Source organism: Siphateles boraxobius, unplaced genomic scaffold (genome assembly GCF_051911475.1).
Source record: "Siphateles boraxobius isolate OS27281-9 unplaced genomic scaffold, OSU_SipBor_1 7, whole genome shotgun sequence".
NCBI lineage: Eukaryota > Metazoa > Chordata > Actinopteri > Cypriniformes > Leuciscidae > Siphateles > Siphateles boraxobius.
Window position 1 is genome coordinate 5,837,849 of NW_027509197.1, and position 18,563 is coordinate 5,856,411.

General features: G+C 42.1%; 1 protein-coding gene across 3 annotated transcripts in view; it reads right to left on the minus strand.

Annotated features, from left to right (window-relative positions):
• The window catches only part of myo1b (myosin IB), a 116,669-nt gene that overhangs the window by 78,267 nt on the left and 19,839 nt on the right, over nucleotides 1-18,563 (minus strand). For all 3 annotated transcript variants that reach the window (XM_077215735.1, XM_077215736.1, XM_077215737.1), the window contains exon 3: nucleotides 15,121-15,236. In XM_077215735.1, the coding sequence (XP_077071850.1) occupies nucleotides 15,121-15,236 (116 nt within the window). The remainder of the gene's footprint in view (nucleotides 1-15,120; nucleotides 15,237-18,563) is intronic.

Sequence of the window (18,563 nt, forward strand, 5' to 3'; positions counted from 1 at the left end):
CGAAAAAAAACTACAACTCAAACTTCGCGACAACTCCACTCGGTAATCACAAGAAACATGGCGGACGGGGGAAATGAAACATCCTTCAGCAAACTTCTCGACGCTATTCAAGAAACTAAAGACGACCTCACAAAGCATATTGACAAGAAAACAGCCGACATACAAACAACATTAACAAAAATCGAGTCCTCACTTTTCTCAGATACAGACACGAGTCAGTACAAATGAAGACAATATCAAAGATACGCGCGACCGTGTTGGCGAAATGGAGAAACTGATAACGCATCTCAATGACAAAACTGACGATTTAGAAAACCGCAGCAGGAGGTCTAACATTAGGATAATAAATGTGCCGGAACAAGCAGAGGGTCGTGATACTGTAGGATTTTTAGAAAAGTTTATACCGCAAATCCTGGGTAATGAAAACTTCCCCTCACATGTCACCCTGGAAAGAGCAAACCGCATCAGGAAGAAGTCTGACAGACCGCGGCCCCTCATCGCCAAATTCCTGAACTTCAGAGACAAAGAAAAAGCCCTTCGACTGGCCAGAAGTAAAGGAGAGATGACATACGAAAACAAAAGGATATCGTTTTATCCAGATTACAGCGCAGACCTGCAGCGTAGGAGAGACGAGTTCCGTGACGTGAAGCGGATACTGCGAGAGAAGGAGATGGAATACGCGCTGATTTTCCCAGCTCAGCTTCGCATTAAACATCTGGGAACAGTCAAGTTTTTTTCCACTCCAGCCGAAGTTCAACGCTTTTTGAAAGATCTCCCAAGTGAGTAGCATAAAGCTAACTAAAGTGTCTGCAGTTCATAGTCAACCGTTATAGACACTGATGAGAAGGGTTGTGATTCAAGTTACGACATGATAGCCTAATCCTGTTATATTCAAATGTTCAAAATAATTGGGACCATGGCTGATGAAAAACTGTTGACCCTGCGTGCAGGCTAATGAGCGTGAAATTGTGGTTTACAATATAATGGTAGAATGGGATCACACCTCATTTAACTAACTTATATTTCTGCCTTATATCTAATATTGTAAAATTGCGAACTTTCTCATATAAAAACTGTTATGAGTGGTTAGTTTTTGATTACAGCAGTTGCTGGAACCTCCTCTGTTGTTTAAGAGAGTTACCTACCTAATGTGTTTTTGTTACAGGGGTTTTACTAAGCAGGTTTTTACTTTAATGTTTTGGGGTTTTATATGGTTTCTCACCAAAACTCAAACTTACACACATCCAAATTACTCTCAGGTTCAGATTCAGTCTTTTACTACCTCTAAACTCAATGTAGGAATGTATCCAGACATCCGTAGAGCCGAATATAAAAATACTTATCTTTCTGAGACATCTATATGAAGAACTTATATTATGGGTAAATTAACATGTATATCTTGGAATATAAGAGGGATCAACTCACCAATTAAGAGGAAGAAAATGTTGTGTCAAAGCCGCAGCCCAAGCCATCGGACGAGCCATGGCCGCGTTAACCGTGACGGAGAGGCACCTCTGGTTAACGCTCGCGGATATGAGGGAAACTGAGCGAGCCACCTTTCTAAACGCGCCGCTTTCCCCCACTGGTCTCTTCGGCCCAGCGGTGAACGGGATCGTTGACCGCTTCTCTATGGTGCAAAAGACCAAGCAGGCCATGAACCTCTTCCTGCCGCGACGCTCGAGTTCCGCCACAGGCCGCTCTCGCGAGAGAAAAAGCCAGCCTCCTGTGCGAACCAGCACCCAGCGTCCAGCACAGCCTCAGCATCAGCCTTCGCAGCGACGTCAGGGCGGCCGCCCTAGATCCCGCTCAGACAGCCGTCGCAGACCGCCGCCCCCCAGAGGGCCTCTGCAGAGACTCACGCTGAAGTCTGAGCACGCGAAGCCCTCCTAACAGCGAGAGAGAAAAGACACGCGTGTCCCGCTGCGGCCGGACCGCCGTCAAAGTTCATTTCCCTGTCAGTCCCCATCGAACAGGCTACTGCAGTGGTTCAATTAGCAGCCAACGAGCCGGTTTATTCACCCTCTTGCCTGCACACAAACGCCGTTTTCACGGCGACCCAGAGAATTCTCAAAAAGAGTATAATGTCTGGTCCGGCTCACGCCGTCAGTGTTTTAAGTGTAGTGAATGTGCCCACGCCCCAGTGTTCACCCCTACACATAAGCACTCCAAACCCCGTGTCACTCACAGAGCACACTCTCATAAAGCGCAGAAAAGCCGCTCGAGTGTTGAATGTAAGAAATGTGTCCACAGGTCTGTGCCCACTATCTGCCCGCTCTGTTACACGATCAAAGAAGCAGGTTATGAACGTAAGTATCGTGCCCGCCAGAGAGCGCTCACGCTTGCTAACACAAACCTCCCCCCGGGCCCCGCCTGTGCGTTTAAGTGTTATCACAAAACACAGGGCGTTAATAAAGCGCTCCCCATCTACTATGATCGGGGCGTCAGATACAGTTGTAAGTCTCGTGCCCGCGTGCGCGCGCTCACGCTTACAGAGAGCTCTCCCGCCCAGAGCGCTGCTCGCGCGTCAAAGTGTGGTAAAAGTATGTTCCCCATCCCTTATGATCGGGACATCTCACATAAGTCAGCCGCGCTCTCGGCTCCGGTTCAGTTTCACAAGCCCGCAAATGGCGGCGGTCTGAACCCGGAGGCCATTCGCCCCCTGGCAGCTCACATAGCTGCGTGGGAAACTATCCCAGGGATTTCAGAATGGGTGTTGAGCACAATAAAGCAGGGCTATGCACTTCAATTCATTCGCCGTCCCCCGCGCTTTCAAGCCCGGACCGCGACGACAGTGAATGCGAAGTAGCACACCTACTTCACGCAGAAATAGCAAAGCTGCTGTGCAAAGGGGCTATAGAAAAGGTGCCGCCTTCTCTGAGCGAGTCAGGCTTTTACAGCCGATATTTTCTCGTACCCAAGAAGGACGGAGCCTTCAGACCTATCCTAGATCTGAGATATTTGAACTAAGTGCTTGCAAAAAAAACGTTCAAAATGCTTACGACCAGGAAAATCCTCGCGCACGTTCGCCCGATGGACTGGTTTATCTCTAGATCTGAAGGATGCCTATTTTCAGATTCAGATAGTACCCCGTCACAGGCAATTTTTGAGATTCGCCTTCGACGGTCAGGCATATCAATACACCGTCCTGCCGTTCGGCCTGTCCCTGGCACCCCGTACATTTACAAAGTGCATGGACGCGGCGCTCGCCCCCCTGAGAAGGCAGGGGCTGCGCATAATGAACTATCTGGACGATTGGCTGATATTGGCACAGTCAGAGACAGAACTACTATCTCACAGAACAATGCTTCTCAGTCATCTGGAAAGCTTGGGTCTCACGGTCAACTGGACCAAGAGCTCATTACTGCCCAGCCAGTCAATTTCCTTTTTAGGAATAGAACTGGACTCGGTGACCATGACGGCTCGTTTATCAACACAGCGCGCGCGCCGTGTTCGCCACATAGCCGCATCTTTCCAGAAGGGAAGCTTTCTCCCTTTGAAAACATTTCAAAGGATGTTGGGCTGTATGGCATCAGCTGCAGTGGTGCTCCAGCTGGGCCTACTGCGCATGCGCCCGCTCCAACGCTGGTTGAACGCTCGCTCGCGCGCCTCGCCGAGCCTGGGTGTCTGGCGGCCAGAAAATCAGAGTGACTCAGACCTGCATAACAGCTCTGCAGCCCTGGTTAGTGGCCGACTGGTACCAGCAGGGAGTAATGATGGGAACCATCTCTTATCGGAAGGTCATCTCGACAGACGCGTCCAACTCGGGTTGGGGCGCGCTGTTCGAGGGCAGACCGGCCTTTGGCCAGTGGTCAGACCAGGAGAAGGGTTTTCACATAAACTGTCTGGAAATGATAGCGGTCGAGAACGCGCTGAAGTGCTTCCTCCCGTTCATACAGGGCCAGCATGTTCTTGTCCGCTCGGACAACACATCTGTGGTATCCTATGTAAACCGTCAGGGCGGTGTCAGATCCAGAAATCTCTGCAATCTGGCGGAACGCCTCCTTATTTGGTCACAGACGAACCTGCGCTCGCTGAGGGCGGCGCATGTGCCTGGCCATTTGAACGACGGCCCAGACAGACTGTCCAGGGACAATGTTCCCCAGGGGAATGGTCCATGCACCCCCAAACGGTCCAGAAACTGTGGCGCCTATTCGGCAGAGCGGAAGTCGACCTGTTTCCGTCAAAAGACAACGCCCAGTGCCCGACGTTCTTCTCGAAGGACGAGGACGCGCTGGCCCAGGTTTGGCCCAGCCTCCCGCTATATGCTTTCCCTCCGGTCTCTCTGTTGCCACAGGTGATCAAGAGGATCAGGGAAACGCGCCACTCGGTGCTCCTCATAGCCCCGCGTTGGGAGAATCAGACTTGGTTCCCGGAACTGGCACGGCTGTCACATACAGCTCCGTGGCCGATTCCGGTGAGAGCAGATCTCCTCTCTCAAGCTCGCGGCACGATCTGGCATCCCCATCCAGAGCGCTGGTCTCTGCATGCATGGTTGATCAACGGGTACTCGTTGCCCTGCCAGAAGGAGTGATGAACACGATCACGCAGTCTAGAGCCCCTTCCACGAGAAGGCTCTACGCGTCTAAATGGTCGGTGTTCTCTGGATGGTGCACCGACAGAAGTCTGGACCTGCGGACATGCGGGGTGGCGCATCTGCTCACCTTCCTACAAGTGCTGTTGGATAAGGGAAGATCCCCATCCACGCTCAAAGTATACGTGGCGGCCGTAGCAGCATTCGCGGAATCGACGCACGGCCAGTCACTGGGAAGACATGAGTTGGTCATCCGCTTTCTTAGAGGAGCTAGAAGGATGAATCCGCCGCGCCCCCCGTCGGTTCCCATGTGGGATCTTTCACTGGTCCTCGAGGCCCTGAAAGCTTTTCCATTTGAACCACTAGACTCCGTGGAGTTGAAATATCTATCACTAAAAACCGTTTTTCTGACTGCACTGTCGTCAGTAAAACGTGTAGGGGATCTGCACGCGCTGTCTGTCAGCGCGTCGTGTCTTGAGTTCGGACCAAATGACTCTTAAGTCATCCTCAGACCTAGACATGGTTATGTCCCTAAAGTGATGGGCACTCCATTCAGAGCGCAAGTTATTTCACTGTCAGCTCTCCCAGCATCTGACAGCGAAAGTGATGTGAATCTCCTCTGCCCTGTCAGAGCGCTGAGGTTTTACATTACGCGCTCCGCCTCCTTCAGGCGTTCGGAACAGCTTTTCGTTTCGTTTGGTGGGCGCGCCAAGGGGCTTGCCTCCTCGAAACAGAGCCTGTCCAGATGGATAGTGGACGCTATAGTGGCAGCTTACGCGTCAAAAGGTCTGCAATGCCCTCTGGGCATCAGGGCTCATTCCACGAGAGGCGTGGCCTCGTCGTGGGCATGGTCCAGTGGAATTTCTATCCATGACATGTGTAGCGGCGGGCTGGGGCTCCCCGTCTACCTTTGTCAGGTTTTATAACCTAGAAGTTCCTGCCTTGCAGGCTAAACTATTGTCAGTTTGAAAAAGAGGTGTATTCTGCCCAGATCTCCTGCTCAGATCACGTTCATGACTCAGCTCTCCTGGTTGAGCTGCACTAGTAGGGTATGTGCCATATGACTATACAGACCGGCGCGCTGCTCTGTATTCCCTATGTGTGCTTATGTACAAGTGATGGCCCGCGTGGCTGGCCACCTTATTTTTTCCACTTATGGGGTTTCCCTCAAGCTCGGGGTTCTCATGTGGATGCTTGGCGCGCACGGCGTTGACAAAGTGTTCCCGTAGCGTAGGCTAAACATACGCAATACGAGAGAACCTCTCGTAAGAGAACGATACTCGGTTACTAACGTAACCTCGGTTCTCTCTAGAGAGGGAACGGAGTATTGCGTAACCGGCCGTGCTCGCGCCACGAGCGACTTCGCTTCAGTCGTCGAAAAAAACCAGAGAATTCAGCCTACAGCCCCTATTTTATATGCTAAGCCACGCCTATCTGGCGGGCTGTGACGCTATAAAGGCGCGGGCGCCCCTCATTGGGTGTGGCGTCACGCCGGGTGCAATGGTAGGCTCTAGCAGTTGCCCGCAGGGCAGCCAATGAGCACGCGAGATGGCCTGCTCTAGGTCTGCTAGCTGCTGCACTGCGTTGACAAGTTATACAAAATTAAGGATAATTTTTGGCTTCAGTATCTCGAGAAGATGAATCTTTCCCGTAGCGTAAGCTAAAGTTACGCAATACTCGTTCCCTCTCTAGAGAGAACCGAGGTTACGTTAGTAACCGAGTATCGTTTTTTAATGTTCATGAATGTTCCCAAGAGTTTCTTCAAAGAGCTTAACAAAATGTTAACCCCTTTTATATGGCAAAGAAAAAACCCTAGAGTCAAACTCGTTTCTCTACAGGCTCCATACTCAAGGGGAGGACTCAACTTACCAAGTTTTAGGAATTATTATCTTGCTAAGTACAGATCGATTTGGATCTGGCGGCATGCAGAGAACAATGAGGTTAGATGGGTCCCAATAGAACAACATGAGATGAAGTCTATGCCTTTAAAGGATATTCCATTCATAGGTACAAAAAAATGTTTAGCCACACTCACAAACAACTCAATAATACTGAACATTTGCTGCTTGGCAAGAATCTCACTCACTTATCGATACAAATATTTATTTTCTTAGAAGGGCACCTTTATGGGGTAATCCCAACCTCTCACGCCACATAGCTGACTCAGTGTTGAGGGGATGGAGGGAAAGAGAAATTCAAACAGTTGCTGACTTATACGTTGATGATACATTTGCTAACTTCCAACAACTAAATGAAAAATTTAGCCTTTCCAAAAATAGTTTCAAATTGGGAGACTGGGAGAAATCCAAAGAAACATTTCCATATACCCCAAAAGAAACTCCTCTTGAAACCCACCTATGTAACAAATTACACGGATCAGCAAAAGGAATAATATCTTCTATATACGGTATCATCAATGGAAAGTTACCGGTTTATGATAAAACATCTACTAAAGGGAAATGGGAAAAAGATCTAGACTGGATTTATGAGGAGGCAGATTGGCGTCACCTATTAGAACAAGCACAGACTGTTCTAACCTCCACAAAACACAGGCAAATTCAATTTAATATATTCCATAGGACATACTACACTACCTACAGGTTACATAAAATTGACAGCAGCATTTCCTCCAAATGTCAGAGATGTAAAGTGACTGATGGTGATCTTATACACATGCTATGGAGTTGCCCAATGATAGAAGAATTATGGAAACGTGTCATTGAATTAACCTCAAGGATAATAGGAAGTCAAATTGAACAGGACCCTAAACGATGGATCCTGGGGGACACAAGTTCTATTAATGCGAACTACTACAAGAAATACTTTATCTTACTTGCGAGCACTGCAGTAAAAGATTTTTTTCTGATTAACTGGAAATCTGAAAATTCACCATCAGTAAGACATTGGATTAATGAGCTTATATCTTACTGCACACCGGAAAAGATATTATATAATGTGAGAGGGAAGCATGCAGCCTTTAGAGAAATCTGGGGCCCCTTCATAGACATCCTGCCTTCTCTGGAAACTTCCTCATTGATGCATTTGTTGTGAGTAATGTGTAGATTTACATAGGTATATATGTATACAAATGGGGGTATGTATAAACTATACAGGTCCTTCTCAAAAAATTTGCATATTGTGATCAAGTTCATTATTTTACATAATATAATAATAAAAAATTAAACTTTCATATATTTTAGATTCATTGCACACCAACTGAAATATTTCAGGTCTTTTATTGTTCTAATACTGATGATCTTGGCATACAGCTCTTGAAAACCCAAAATTCCTATCTCAAAAAATTAGCATATTTCATCCGACCAATAAAAGAAGTGTTTTTAATACAAAAAAAGTAATCATCTCCATAAAGCTTTTCAGCGGATGGAAGCATGAAGTGCTCCAAAATCTCCTGATAGATAGCTGCATTGACCCTGCCCTTGATAAAACACAGTGGACCAACACCAGCAGCTGACATGGCACCCCAGACCATCACTGACTGTGGGTACTTGACACTGCACTTCAGGCATTTTGGCATTTCGTTCTCCCCAGTCTTCCTCCAGACTCTGGCACCTTGATTTCCGAATGACATGCAAAATTAGCTTTCATCCGAAAAAAGTACTTTGGACCACTGAGCAACAGTCCAGGTGCTTCTGTCGCTGTTTCTGGTTCAAAAGTGGCTTGACCTGGGGAATGCGGCACCTGTAGCCCATTTCCTGCACACGCCTGTGCACGGTGGCTCTGGATGTTTCTACTCCAGTCTCAGTCCACTGCTTCCGCAGGTCCCCCAAGGTCTGGAATCGGTCCTTCTCCACAATCTTCCTCAGGGTCCGGTCCCCTCTTCTCGTTGTGCAGCGTTTTTTGCCACACTTTTTCCTTCCCACAGGCTTCCCACTGAGGTGCCTTGATACAGCACTCTGGGAACAGCCTATTTGTTCAGAAATTTCTTTCTGTGTCTTACCCTCTTGCTTGAGGGTGTCAATGATGGCCTTCTGGACAGCAGTCAGGTCGGCAGTCTTACCCATGATTGCAGTTTTGAGTAATGAAACAGGCTGGGAGTTTTTAAAAGCCTCAGCAATCTTTTGCAGGTGTTTAGAGTTAATTAGGTGATTCAGATGATTAGATTAATAGCTCGTTTAGAGACCCTTTTCGTGATATGCTAATTTTTTGAGATAGGAATTTGGGATTTTCATGAGCTGTATGCCAAAATCATCCGTATTAAAACAATAAAAGACCTGAAATATTTCAGTTGCAGTGCAATGAATCTAAAATATATGAAAGTTTAATTTTTATCATTACATTATGGAAAATAATGAACTTTATCACAATATGCTAATTTTTTGAGAAGGACCTATATATAGACTGTTTAGATATATATAAATAAAAGCAAACTGAGAACCATATATGGGAAGAGGGTGGGGGGTGGGATGGGTAAAGTTTGTGCAATATTTGTGTTTTTTATTTTCTATTATTTATTTACTTAGCGGTTTTTTTATCTTCTGATGTTTAAAATTTAAAATCATCATCCTTGTAAGGTGTATTTGTAGGGTTATACATGTGTATATTCCTTTTGTTAAATACCACTTTCAATGCATCAATGTGGATCCTTTCTATACACAATTAACATCTGATAAGAGCTTCTGTTAAAAAAAAATATATATAAAAAAATTATTGGTGTAACAATGTAATTGATAAAATCTTTATTTGAAGTGTCAAGTTACTTGAAGGTGATTTACTCTATTTGGATCTCTGCCGTAGACATTAGTATTTATATCCGACCTATATATCCTAACTTTAAACTTCTGTGTACCAGTACTTCTGTGATAATGTGAATTATTGTAACAGAGAAATGATACTGTATGGTTGAGAAGACTGTCCCATACCTACAACGACAACTGCTCAGGACAACGGCAGTGGCAAATGCAGATCTCAATGTTCCACTGTGATCATACTTGTCAAAGGTTTAATAGACATTGAATAATTGTCATTTAAGAATAGGAATACGTGGGTGTCTGAATTGAGATGTTCCTGAGAACACTTTCAGTCCTGAATTATAAAAAAAGCTGTTTAGTAAAGCAATACAGCCAAATGTGCTGAACACATGGGACAACATTCTGCATAAACCTCAGACAGAGTTGTCATAAAGACCATTGAAGGGACAGTTCACCCTCAAAAAAGATGGGAATTCTGAACGCAGACAACCTCATTCACAGTCTGATTCCACTGAATTGCTCTTACCACACTCATATGGCCACTAAGCCAAAGACAGCAGAAAAGTCTTTGGGAGGGAGAGGGGACACCGGGGCTCTTGAACCATGTGTGGTTGCCAGAATGAAGCATTTCACATTCACACTGGGTCATTAACTAAAACTATCTCAACACCAAAGTTCAAGCTCACATTCCAGCGGTCAGATAAGATCCAATGCATAGCATTTCCAAATAAATGATAACACACTATTTATCTCTTCTACCAAACAGTGTATATTGTAATAATAATAATAATAATAAAACATTTATATTTATGCATTTAGCCCTCTTTTATCCAAAGCGACTTACAATAGAGGAGCATAACCAATTGGTCACAGAGTCAACAATATTCTTAGTTTACAATGCCATGTTTACAGGAAACAAGCTAGAGCAGAGGAGAAATGCAGAGAAATATTTCTTTTTTATTATTATTATTATTTTTTTGATTTATACAAAATATAGCACAAATTATGGGTGTAAGGGTTCGAATTACTCCACACATACTGAACCCTTACCCTAAAACCCTGACCCTAAAACCGTGATACAAATCGAACTGTTCAGAAAAAAACTACAGACTACAGACTAGGTCAAATGAAATAAAGAAAATAAGAACAAAAGTAATACCTGTACAAGAGTTGTCTTACGTTTACACATAACCGACTATATGTTTGCTAGGATACTCACCAAGACAGGCAACCTTTGGACATACTTTTATGTGAATGGGTCTGTTCAAGCAAAACACGACGAGAAGGAGAACTGAATTTAGTTTTCACATGCTGTCTGAGGCACATTTATTTCCAAAAAAACATTTGAGATTTGAGATTAACCACGGTGCAAGTGCCGTGGGTGGAGAACGATATGGCTCGCTTTTTTTTTAGAGAGAACAGTTAAAATGTTGGAACAATTATAAATACAGAGTTGGATTTCACAAACTAATTTCTTACCATTCTAAGTCCTGCATCAGTCTTCTCTCTGGGCTGTCAGATTGCCCTGTTATTTAGACCTCTTGTGAGGGCACATAGCTCTTGTTAAGATATAGTGGCAACCAACAGATGTTTGCCACCTCCATTGAGTGTCGTTAAACATGCTACCATCTGTGGTGAGCAAGGTGGTCTCAGACACTTTGTCTCCATGGCTCTGATCACCGGTGAAGCTCAGCTACCAGTTCCAACAAACCCCTAATGCTAAGAAAACCCTTAGAGATAAAACCACAATCAATTGATTGTGATTTACAATTAATTGGTTACCAATAGATTTATTGCAACTGGACACATCCTGTTAAATACAGGTGGGCATATGAGCCCTCAATGCCTCAGGCCCATCTGCACACTCTGTCCTCACACAGAAACCTCACACAATAAACACACTGTAGTTTTACATGATTCAAAATCAGCAATAATATGTGGTCTTAAAACAGCGGAGTCATCTAAACAGAGGCAGGACACAGTTAGAGTCTGTGTGTGCTCGACTTGTGTAAAAGAGATCCAACGAATTACTGCATTTAAAAGCCACATTTAAAAAAAGAAAGAAAAGAAAAACACAGTACTACATTAAACTACTATGTTTAATGTTGAATATAATATATAATGAAACAAAGGGGGACTATTTGTGGGATCCTATAATGCCAAATGTCTTGATTTAACCAGTAAAAAAGGAATGCATTATTTTATGTAGTCGTGACAGATTGCAAGTAGGTTTTATATATATATATACAGTAGATATATATATATATATACACAGTATATATATATATATATATATATATATATATATATATATATATATGGTTATATATTATATTTTCAGCTTCAGAATCATGTATTTTTTCTTTCTGGTGTCACCATTGCAAACTGCATTGGGGACCAGGAACAAGTCTAAGCCCATTCAAGTTCATCCCCCATGTCCATAATTTATTTTGCCTAAATTGTTTTTTAACTTGTTATAATATGTCTTAGATGTAATAATAATAATAATAATAATAATAATAAAACCCTCTTCTTTATTTTGGCTTAAAGTATCGCGATAGTATCGTATCGTAAGCACAGTATCAGAAATCGTATCGAATCATAACGTGTATCATTACACCCCTAACAGTGGATGAAGAGCATTGTATAAAGTATCACTATACCGCAAATACACTAAAAACTGACAATATAAACCACAATTGTCATGAACAGCTGTAAAAATCGATAAAGGTTGCGTGACCTCTTAATGGATAGGAAAAGATTATTAGGGAAGGACAACTTCCAAAGCCTGTCATAGTCTCATCTTACAAAAGATCTACCAAAATAACCCCAAGCAGATGGCCTGACTTAAAGATTAAAATCAAATTATGGAGTCTTTTACAAAGTCCTCACTTAAAGAAAAACCTCACAGTCTTTGAGTAGGACCTAATTAAAGAGACCTTAATCCAAGCCTCTCATCCAAGATAAGAATTATTCTTAGGTCTAAAACATACTGTACACTATGACCATGGTGTCCAGTCCTGCTCGTGGAGGGCCAATGTACTGAAGAGTTTAGCTCCAACTTGCCTGAAAGTTTCTAAGGTTGTATATAAAATTGCTCCCTATACCACTCTACGATATAGTCCACTAAATAAGGGTCCAGTCTGTCTTCTGGAAGGACAATGTCCTAAAGAGTTTAGCTCCATTTTTGCTCCAGCACACTTGCCTGGAAGTTCCACTAATAAGGTCCACTAAATTAGCGAATGAAAACCAGAAGAACTTTGTTGGGTAGTGCAAAAGTGCATGGGTATTCTAGCGGCTAGCCATTAAGTGTACATCGGTTGTATTGAATTATGGGATTGAATGAGAGCACTCGATAGTAGATAATTATAATCTATGCACTATGTGCTTATGCACTATGTACTATGCACTTATACACTATGTACTTAATATGCACTCAACACTTTATATAAACTTCATAAGTCATTCAACATCAGAGTCTGAATGGCCCTCCCGCTCCGCTATGTAATTATAGCTGCAACAGTTGAGTGCAAGAAGTGTCCAACATTCTACATATAATTTTTTCCGTTAATTAAGTGCATCATTCGGGTATTTAAAGTTCACTATTTTAGGGGGGAATTTCAGTGTGAACACACTACTCACTATTTATACTACAAAATGGTATAGAATAGTGTATGAGTACACAACTTGGAACACACCACTTTATTAGTTTGTTCAGGTGTGTATAATTAGGATTGAAGCTAAACTCTGCAGGACAGTGAAAAAAATATTGTGAAAGTTCTGATCCAATCTGACTTCTGACCTATAATGCTTCCAGAATAATAATCATACACTGTTTGTTCGTTGGCCAGAGGTGAACTGCCCCCCCGACTGAGCCTGGGTTCTCCCAAGCTTTTTTTCTCCATCCTGTCACCTGATTGGTTCCTTGCTACTGTCGCCTTTTTCGCCTTTCTTCGCCATTTGCTTTTGGCTTGCTTAGTTGGGGACATTTATATATTTTACATTTGACAATATTATTACAACATTATTTTCCTGTTATCTCTGTAAAGCTGCTTTGAAACAATCTATATTGTAAAAAGCACTATATAAATAAAGGTGACTTGACAGTGGTCCTCCAGGAGCAGGATTGGACACCCCTGCACATCTAATTATGTGTTTATGCCTGAATGATGTTCATGATGCAACTAAGCAGCATGCATTGCATTCATCGTGTTGTTAAACTATCTTCAGTTTTCAAGGTCATTGACTGCAAAAGTTCCCATGAGCAAAGAGGGCTGATTTCAAATTGTACACTTGCAGGGGGTCCTGCACCAGCTGAGCAACTGCCATTGAAATCAATGGGAAAGATAGAACATACCTTTGTTTAAGTATTATACACACCTTTATTCCACAAGTTAAAAGTCTGACTAAATGACACTAGGCTCTTCATAATATTTCTGAAAATTATAAAACAAGCACAGACTTGACAAAAACTCACCCAAAAGCTTGACAGCAGTTTGAGCGCAGGGGCTCTGGGCCATTTCACTACTTCCACTGCCTGACTGCTCTGTTTACAGAGGTGATGATCGAGCCCGGGAGGCCTGTAAACCCAGAGCCATCTAAAAGGTCCGTTTCTCAGGCATGATAGGAAAAGCAGCTGCCCTGGAATGAGCTCAGAGTCTGGCTTCAGATCAGAGGAGCATCGACCCTGACACCACTGTAACGGTGCTAAGACTAAAACATATGAATATGGAAGGAATTAAGACTGAAAGAGAACTCGCATACCATAGAAAATATTTACTTAAAGCAGATCAGATGAACATGATGATCCCAGAAACAGAAGAGAGATCAATTTAGAAACACGAGGAGAGCAAACTATGAACAAACAGGCGAAAGTATCAAAAGATCATAAAGGGAAAAAATATATTTTGGGAAAGAAAATACAGCTGTACACAGCTGTTTATTTGAACTTTCTTTTACAGGGGAGAGTGTATAGAATGGGTAGGAAACAGCCATTCCATTCTCAATGACTCTTGTTTTGAGAGTAAGATCGGGCTATGATGTTTTTCAGGGGGCAAGTGTGCATCTGCCTATCAAACAAAGCAGACTGCTGTGTTTTGATTTGGCAGTCTGGTCAGGCGGCTAGAAGCCCACTAGAGAGACAGATGGTCATTAGCTGGAGCAGGACAGTGAGCTGGAGTAGCCCCTCCCCCGGCAGCAGGGCATGTCTCAGGGGTCGAGTACACTCTGTTTATGCACAACTACTCTGCAAACGCACTTCTGCAAACATGACACCGCTGGGGGACTTTCACATTTTTATTGATAAAAGTGCTTTATAAAATCTGCATGGCTTTTCCAACCCTGTGTATTCATGTCTGAACCGATTTTCTCAAGTTTGTGCTCTACTGACCAGAAAGCCTAGAAGAAACGTTTAAGTGGGCCCTATCATACACCTGGCACAATGCGGCACCAGGCGCAGTGTTTTTTGCATTCGGACATACCCCAAGTGTACTTGCCCCTTGCACTTTAAACCATGCGCTTATATCGTTTAAATAGGACCAAGTGACTCTGATGGACAGTGCTCCCAAAAGATTAGAATCTTTGCTGTAATTTATTGCTAACTGTTCCTAACTTTAGTGCTAAAAACTAAATGTTAAAATAGGAAGAAACAATTGAATTCCCTGCCTACAGCCCGATATGCTGGTATAGGCTACCCTACATAGGACAAGCTGTTTGGAAAATGGATGGAAAAATAATATGAAATATAAACGATAAAATTAAATAAAATAAATTTTGCAAACATCAGTCAATAACCAAAATGGTACTGACATACTGTCTAACCCCAATTGTGTGTAACCTTGCGACACAGAGGTCAATGGATGAGAAGGATTCTGAACTCACATGTGTGGACTGAGCTCATAGAAGTTCCTGTTGCGATACTCCTCCACCTTTTCTGCTGTGTAGATGGGCAGGGACTTGTAGGGGTTCATTGAGATCACCACACTGCCAATGTATGTCTGTGGAGGAAAGTGAAAGAAGCAGTGAACGACTGATCAACAAACAAGAAGAATCAAGCATGAGCATTTTTGAAAATACCTGATATGAGAGTAGAGACAACATAACCAGTAATATATTCAATATACAGTATATAGACTAATTTTGGTACCCAAGTGTTGTCACTGCACAATGTTTATGCACGGGTCAAGCCAGTCGTAATGAAAAAAAAACAGTGCCTATTATGAAAATTATGGTAATGTGAATTTGTACTGTTATTGTTACAACTGTAAAAGTTCACTGTATTTATACTTGTCAAATCTAGTTCATCCCCTGCTGTGAGACACAGACATCAGCAAGCACATTTGCTGGCTCATTCTGTTGTAAGAACAGTGGCGGCAGCAGTGTAGGGGAGTAACGCTACAATATGCCTCCGTCTGCACGATCCAGATGGGAATTCCTGGGTATTGTTCAGACAGGCAGGGGGCCCGCAAGCAACTGAACAAGAGAACACAAACAAAAATGTTTGGAATCCCAGGAAGCATCAACATCACAGGGTGGTCAAAAGTGGCCAGTAATGACAACTGTGTCTGAAGTAGTCCATTTCAGAAGACTTATACAAACATTTAATAATTTATTCCAGCTTCTCTTTCTTTATGTCTTTCTTTCTGTATACACTACAACTAATTTTCAACTTATCACGTTAAAAGCAAATCTCAAATGTCTGAGGGACCTCAGAACAATGTTTATTTCTTTATTTCTTGCTCCGTCTTCAACCTTTCATTACAATGAGTATTGCATAAGGCTTGCAGGTGGAGGATCAGACCTCTCCCATGACAACACAGCCTATTGTCAAAATGTTCACAAGAGGCATAATGAATGCCTAAGATATAAAAAAACAATTGTAAATGGACAGATGAAGTGAAAGTTGAAGAGAAAAAATAAATCAACAAAAGCACAGGCATACACTACCCAATCAAAACAGTTTGGACACGTTGGGACAATTCCAACAACTGAATTTATCTTAAAAATCTTTTTGCAAAACAAAATGAATAGTTTATATTGAAATATACAAATAAAAAAGTAAAACCAATAAGTAACTAAATAAACAAATGGAAATTAGATTACCTACATAGAAGGAAAATCAGTTAACAAATAGTCTGAATACAGTTCAGTTCAAAAAAATCAACCATGACGCGAGAGGGAATCTAGACAGAAGTTGGCAACTTTGAGGAAATAACTAAAATCCAATAAATTAATTTATGTTATTTAATAGTTTTGGTGACATGGAACTTAGTGTATATATTTATATATACAGTATATAAATAAAAATCTTCCTCAGTATTATTAGCTTCAGAGTGATTCTTCTTTCACACAAACAGAAGAGGACTTCATCTCTCATTTCTATGAGGAATATGATAGCATCCTCCCATTCCCAGAGGTATTTAAACACTGACAACAATGGTGACATCGGGGACACTAGAGATGTGACAACTATCGGTGCATTAGAACAGGAGTAGGCCAGTCTAAATTCAATTGACCCTCAAATGCATCTAAATGAGACCTGGTGCACCTATATTTTGGCGGAACGAGCAACTGTGGATTAATAAAGAACATCACTAAAAGACTGAGCTACACAACCACATATCTTTTCCTTTACACTAAATGTGCAAATACCACAAAAAAATATCAATAAATACAAGGACCTTTGTTTCATAACTCCGCTCTTATTGCCTGCTGTATCTAAAACTGGACCCATCATAGCCTCTTTTTACAGGGTATTGATTAGATAAGGAGATAACTCTTTGTTAAGTTAGAATTGGTGAAATGTAAGTGATATGATGGACAGTGATGTAAGCTTCTTGGCATACATAGATGATACCGAGAGTGGAGACACTCCTAGAAACTTCATGAACCATACAATATAAGCTTAAAGGGATAGTTCACCCAAAAAAGAAAATGTCATTCATTACTCACTCTCATGTCGTTCCAAACCCGTAAGACTTTCGCTCATCTTCAGAACACAAATGAAGATCTTTTTGATGAAATCTAAGAGCTTTCGGTCCCTCTGTTGACAGCTACACAACTGACACTTCAATGCTTAAAAAAAGTTCCTAAAGAGATAGGAATGCTAATCCATATGAATTGAGCGGGTTAGCCCAAATTATGATCACTTTTTATGATGAACAGTATGAATTTAGGTTTTTATTCACATATAATTCATTCATCAACTCACACATCAGTTGTGGCAAACGGAAGCTCAAGCATGTCCGCTTGACCTGCGAGAACCAATGAGGTTCTTTCTCGTGTTACACAGCAGTGTTTGAGCTACCGCAAGAGGTTCGTTCTTGCGTATCAAGCAGATTCAGTTGAGCTTCGGTTTCTTCGCTGATCAATGTTTATATGCAAATAAAAGTTCAATCTAAATTAAATCTGTTCATCATATAAAGCAGTTGAGTCTCTTTAGAAAATTTGGACTAAACTGCTCAATTCATATGGATTAGTTTTCTGATCTCTTTATTAACTTTTCGAAGCGTCAAAGTGGTAGATGTGTAGCTGTCCATGGAAAGCTCTCAGATTTCTTCAAAAAGATCTTCATTTGTGTTCCGAAGATGAAAGAAAGTCTTACGGGTTTGGAAAAGACATGAGGGTGAGTAATTAATGACAATATTTTTTGGGTGAACTATCTCTTTAAAGGGAAAAATTCACCCAATTATTCATTAGTATTTACACACCTTCATGTCATTCCAAATTTGTAAGCTGTTATTTTGTCCTGATGAACACAAAAGGAGAGGATTTGATGAATCTTTACCCAGTTCTTTTCCATAGAAAGAGTTAGTAACAAATTGAAAAATAGTGCACAAGTTGTGTGGACCACTTTTATGACACGGTTTTGTCCTTTCTGGAGTTCAGTGAAATGTTGAGCTATACATTCAGCTTGAGAGTGAATAAATAAATGACAGACTTTTAATTTATGGTTGATTTGACTATAACTTGCTAACAAGACAAATAAATTGCACAAAGAACAAATATATTGTGGTGATGATCACGTGACATTGCAGTTCTAAGTCATCATGAAAGTTTTTTTATTTGCATGCATTTTAAAGCCATATCAGATTAAACGTCTGATATAAGCTTTTCTGAGCACTCTTTTGCATCTTATTGAACTTAAACTGTCAAATACACACAAGGTTGTCAAAAACACACACACAAGGTTGTCAAAAACACACAAAGTTCTCAAACACACTCAGTTATGTGTGTGAACGTAAACAGTAGTATATATTAGATTGGTGTATTAAAGGACAAGTTTGGTATGTTACACTTAAAGCCCTGTTTTAAGATCGTTTCTG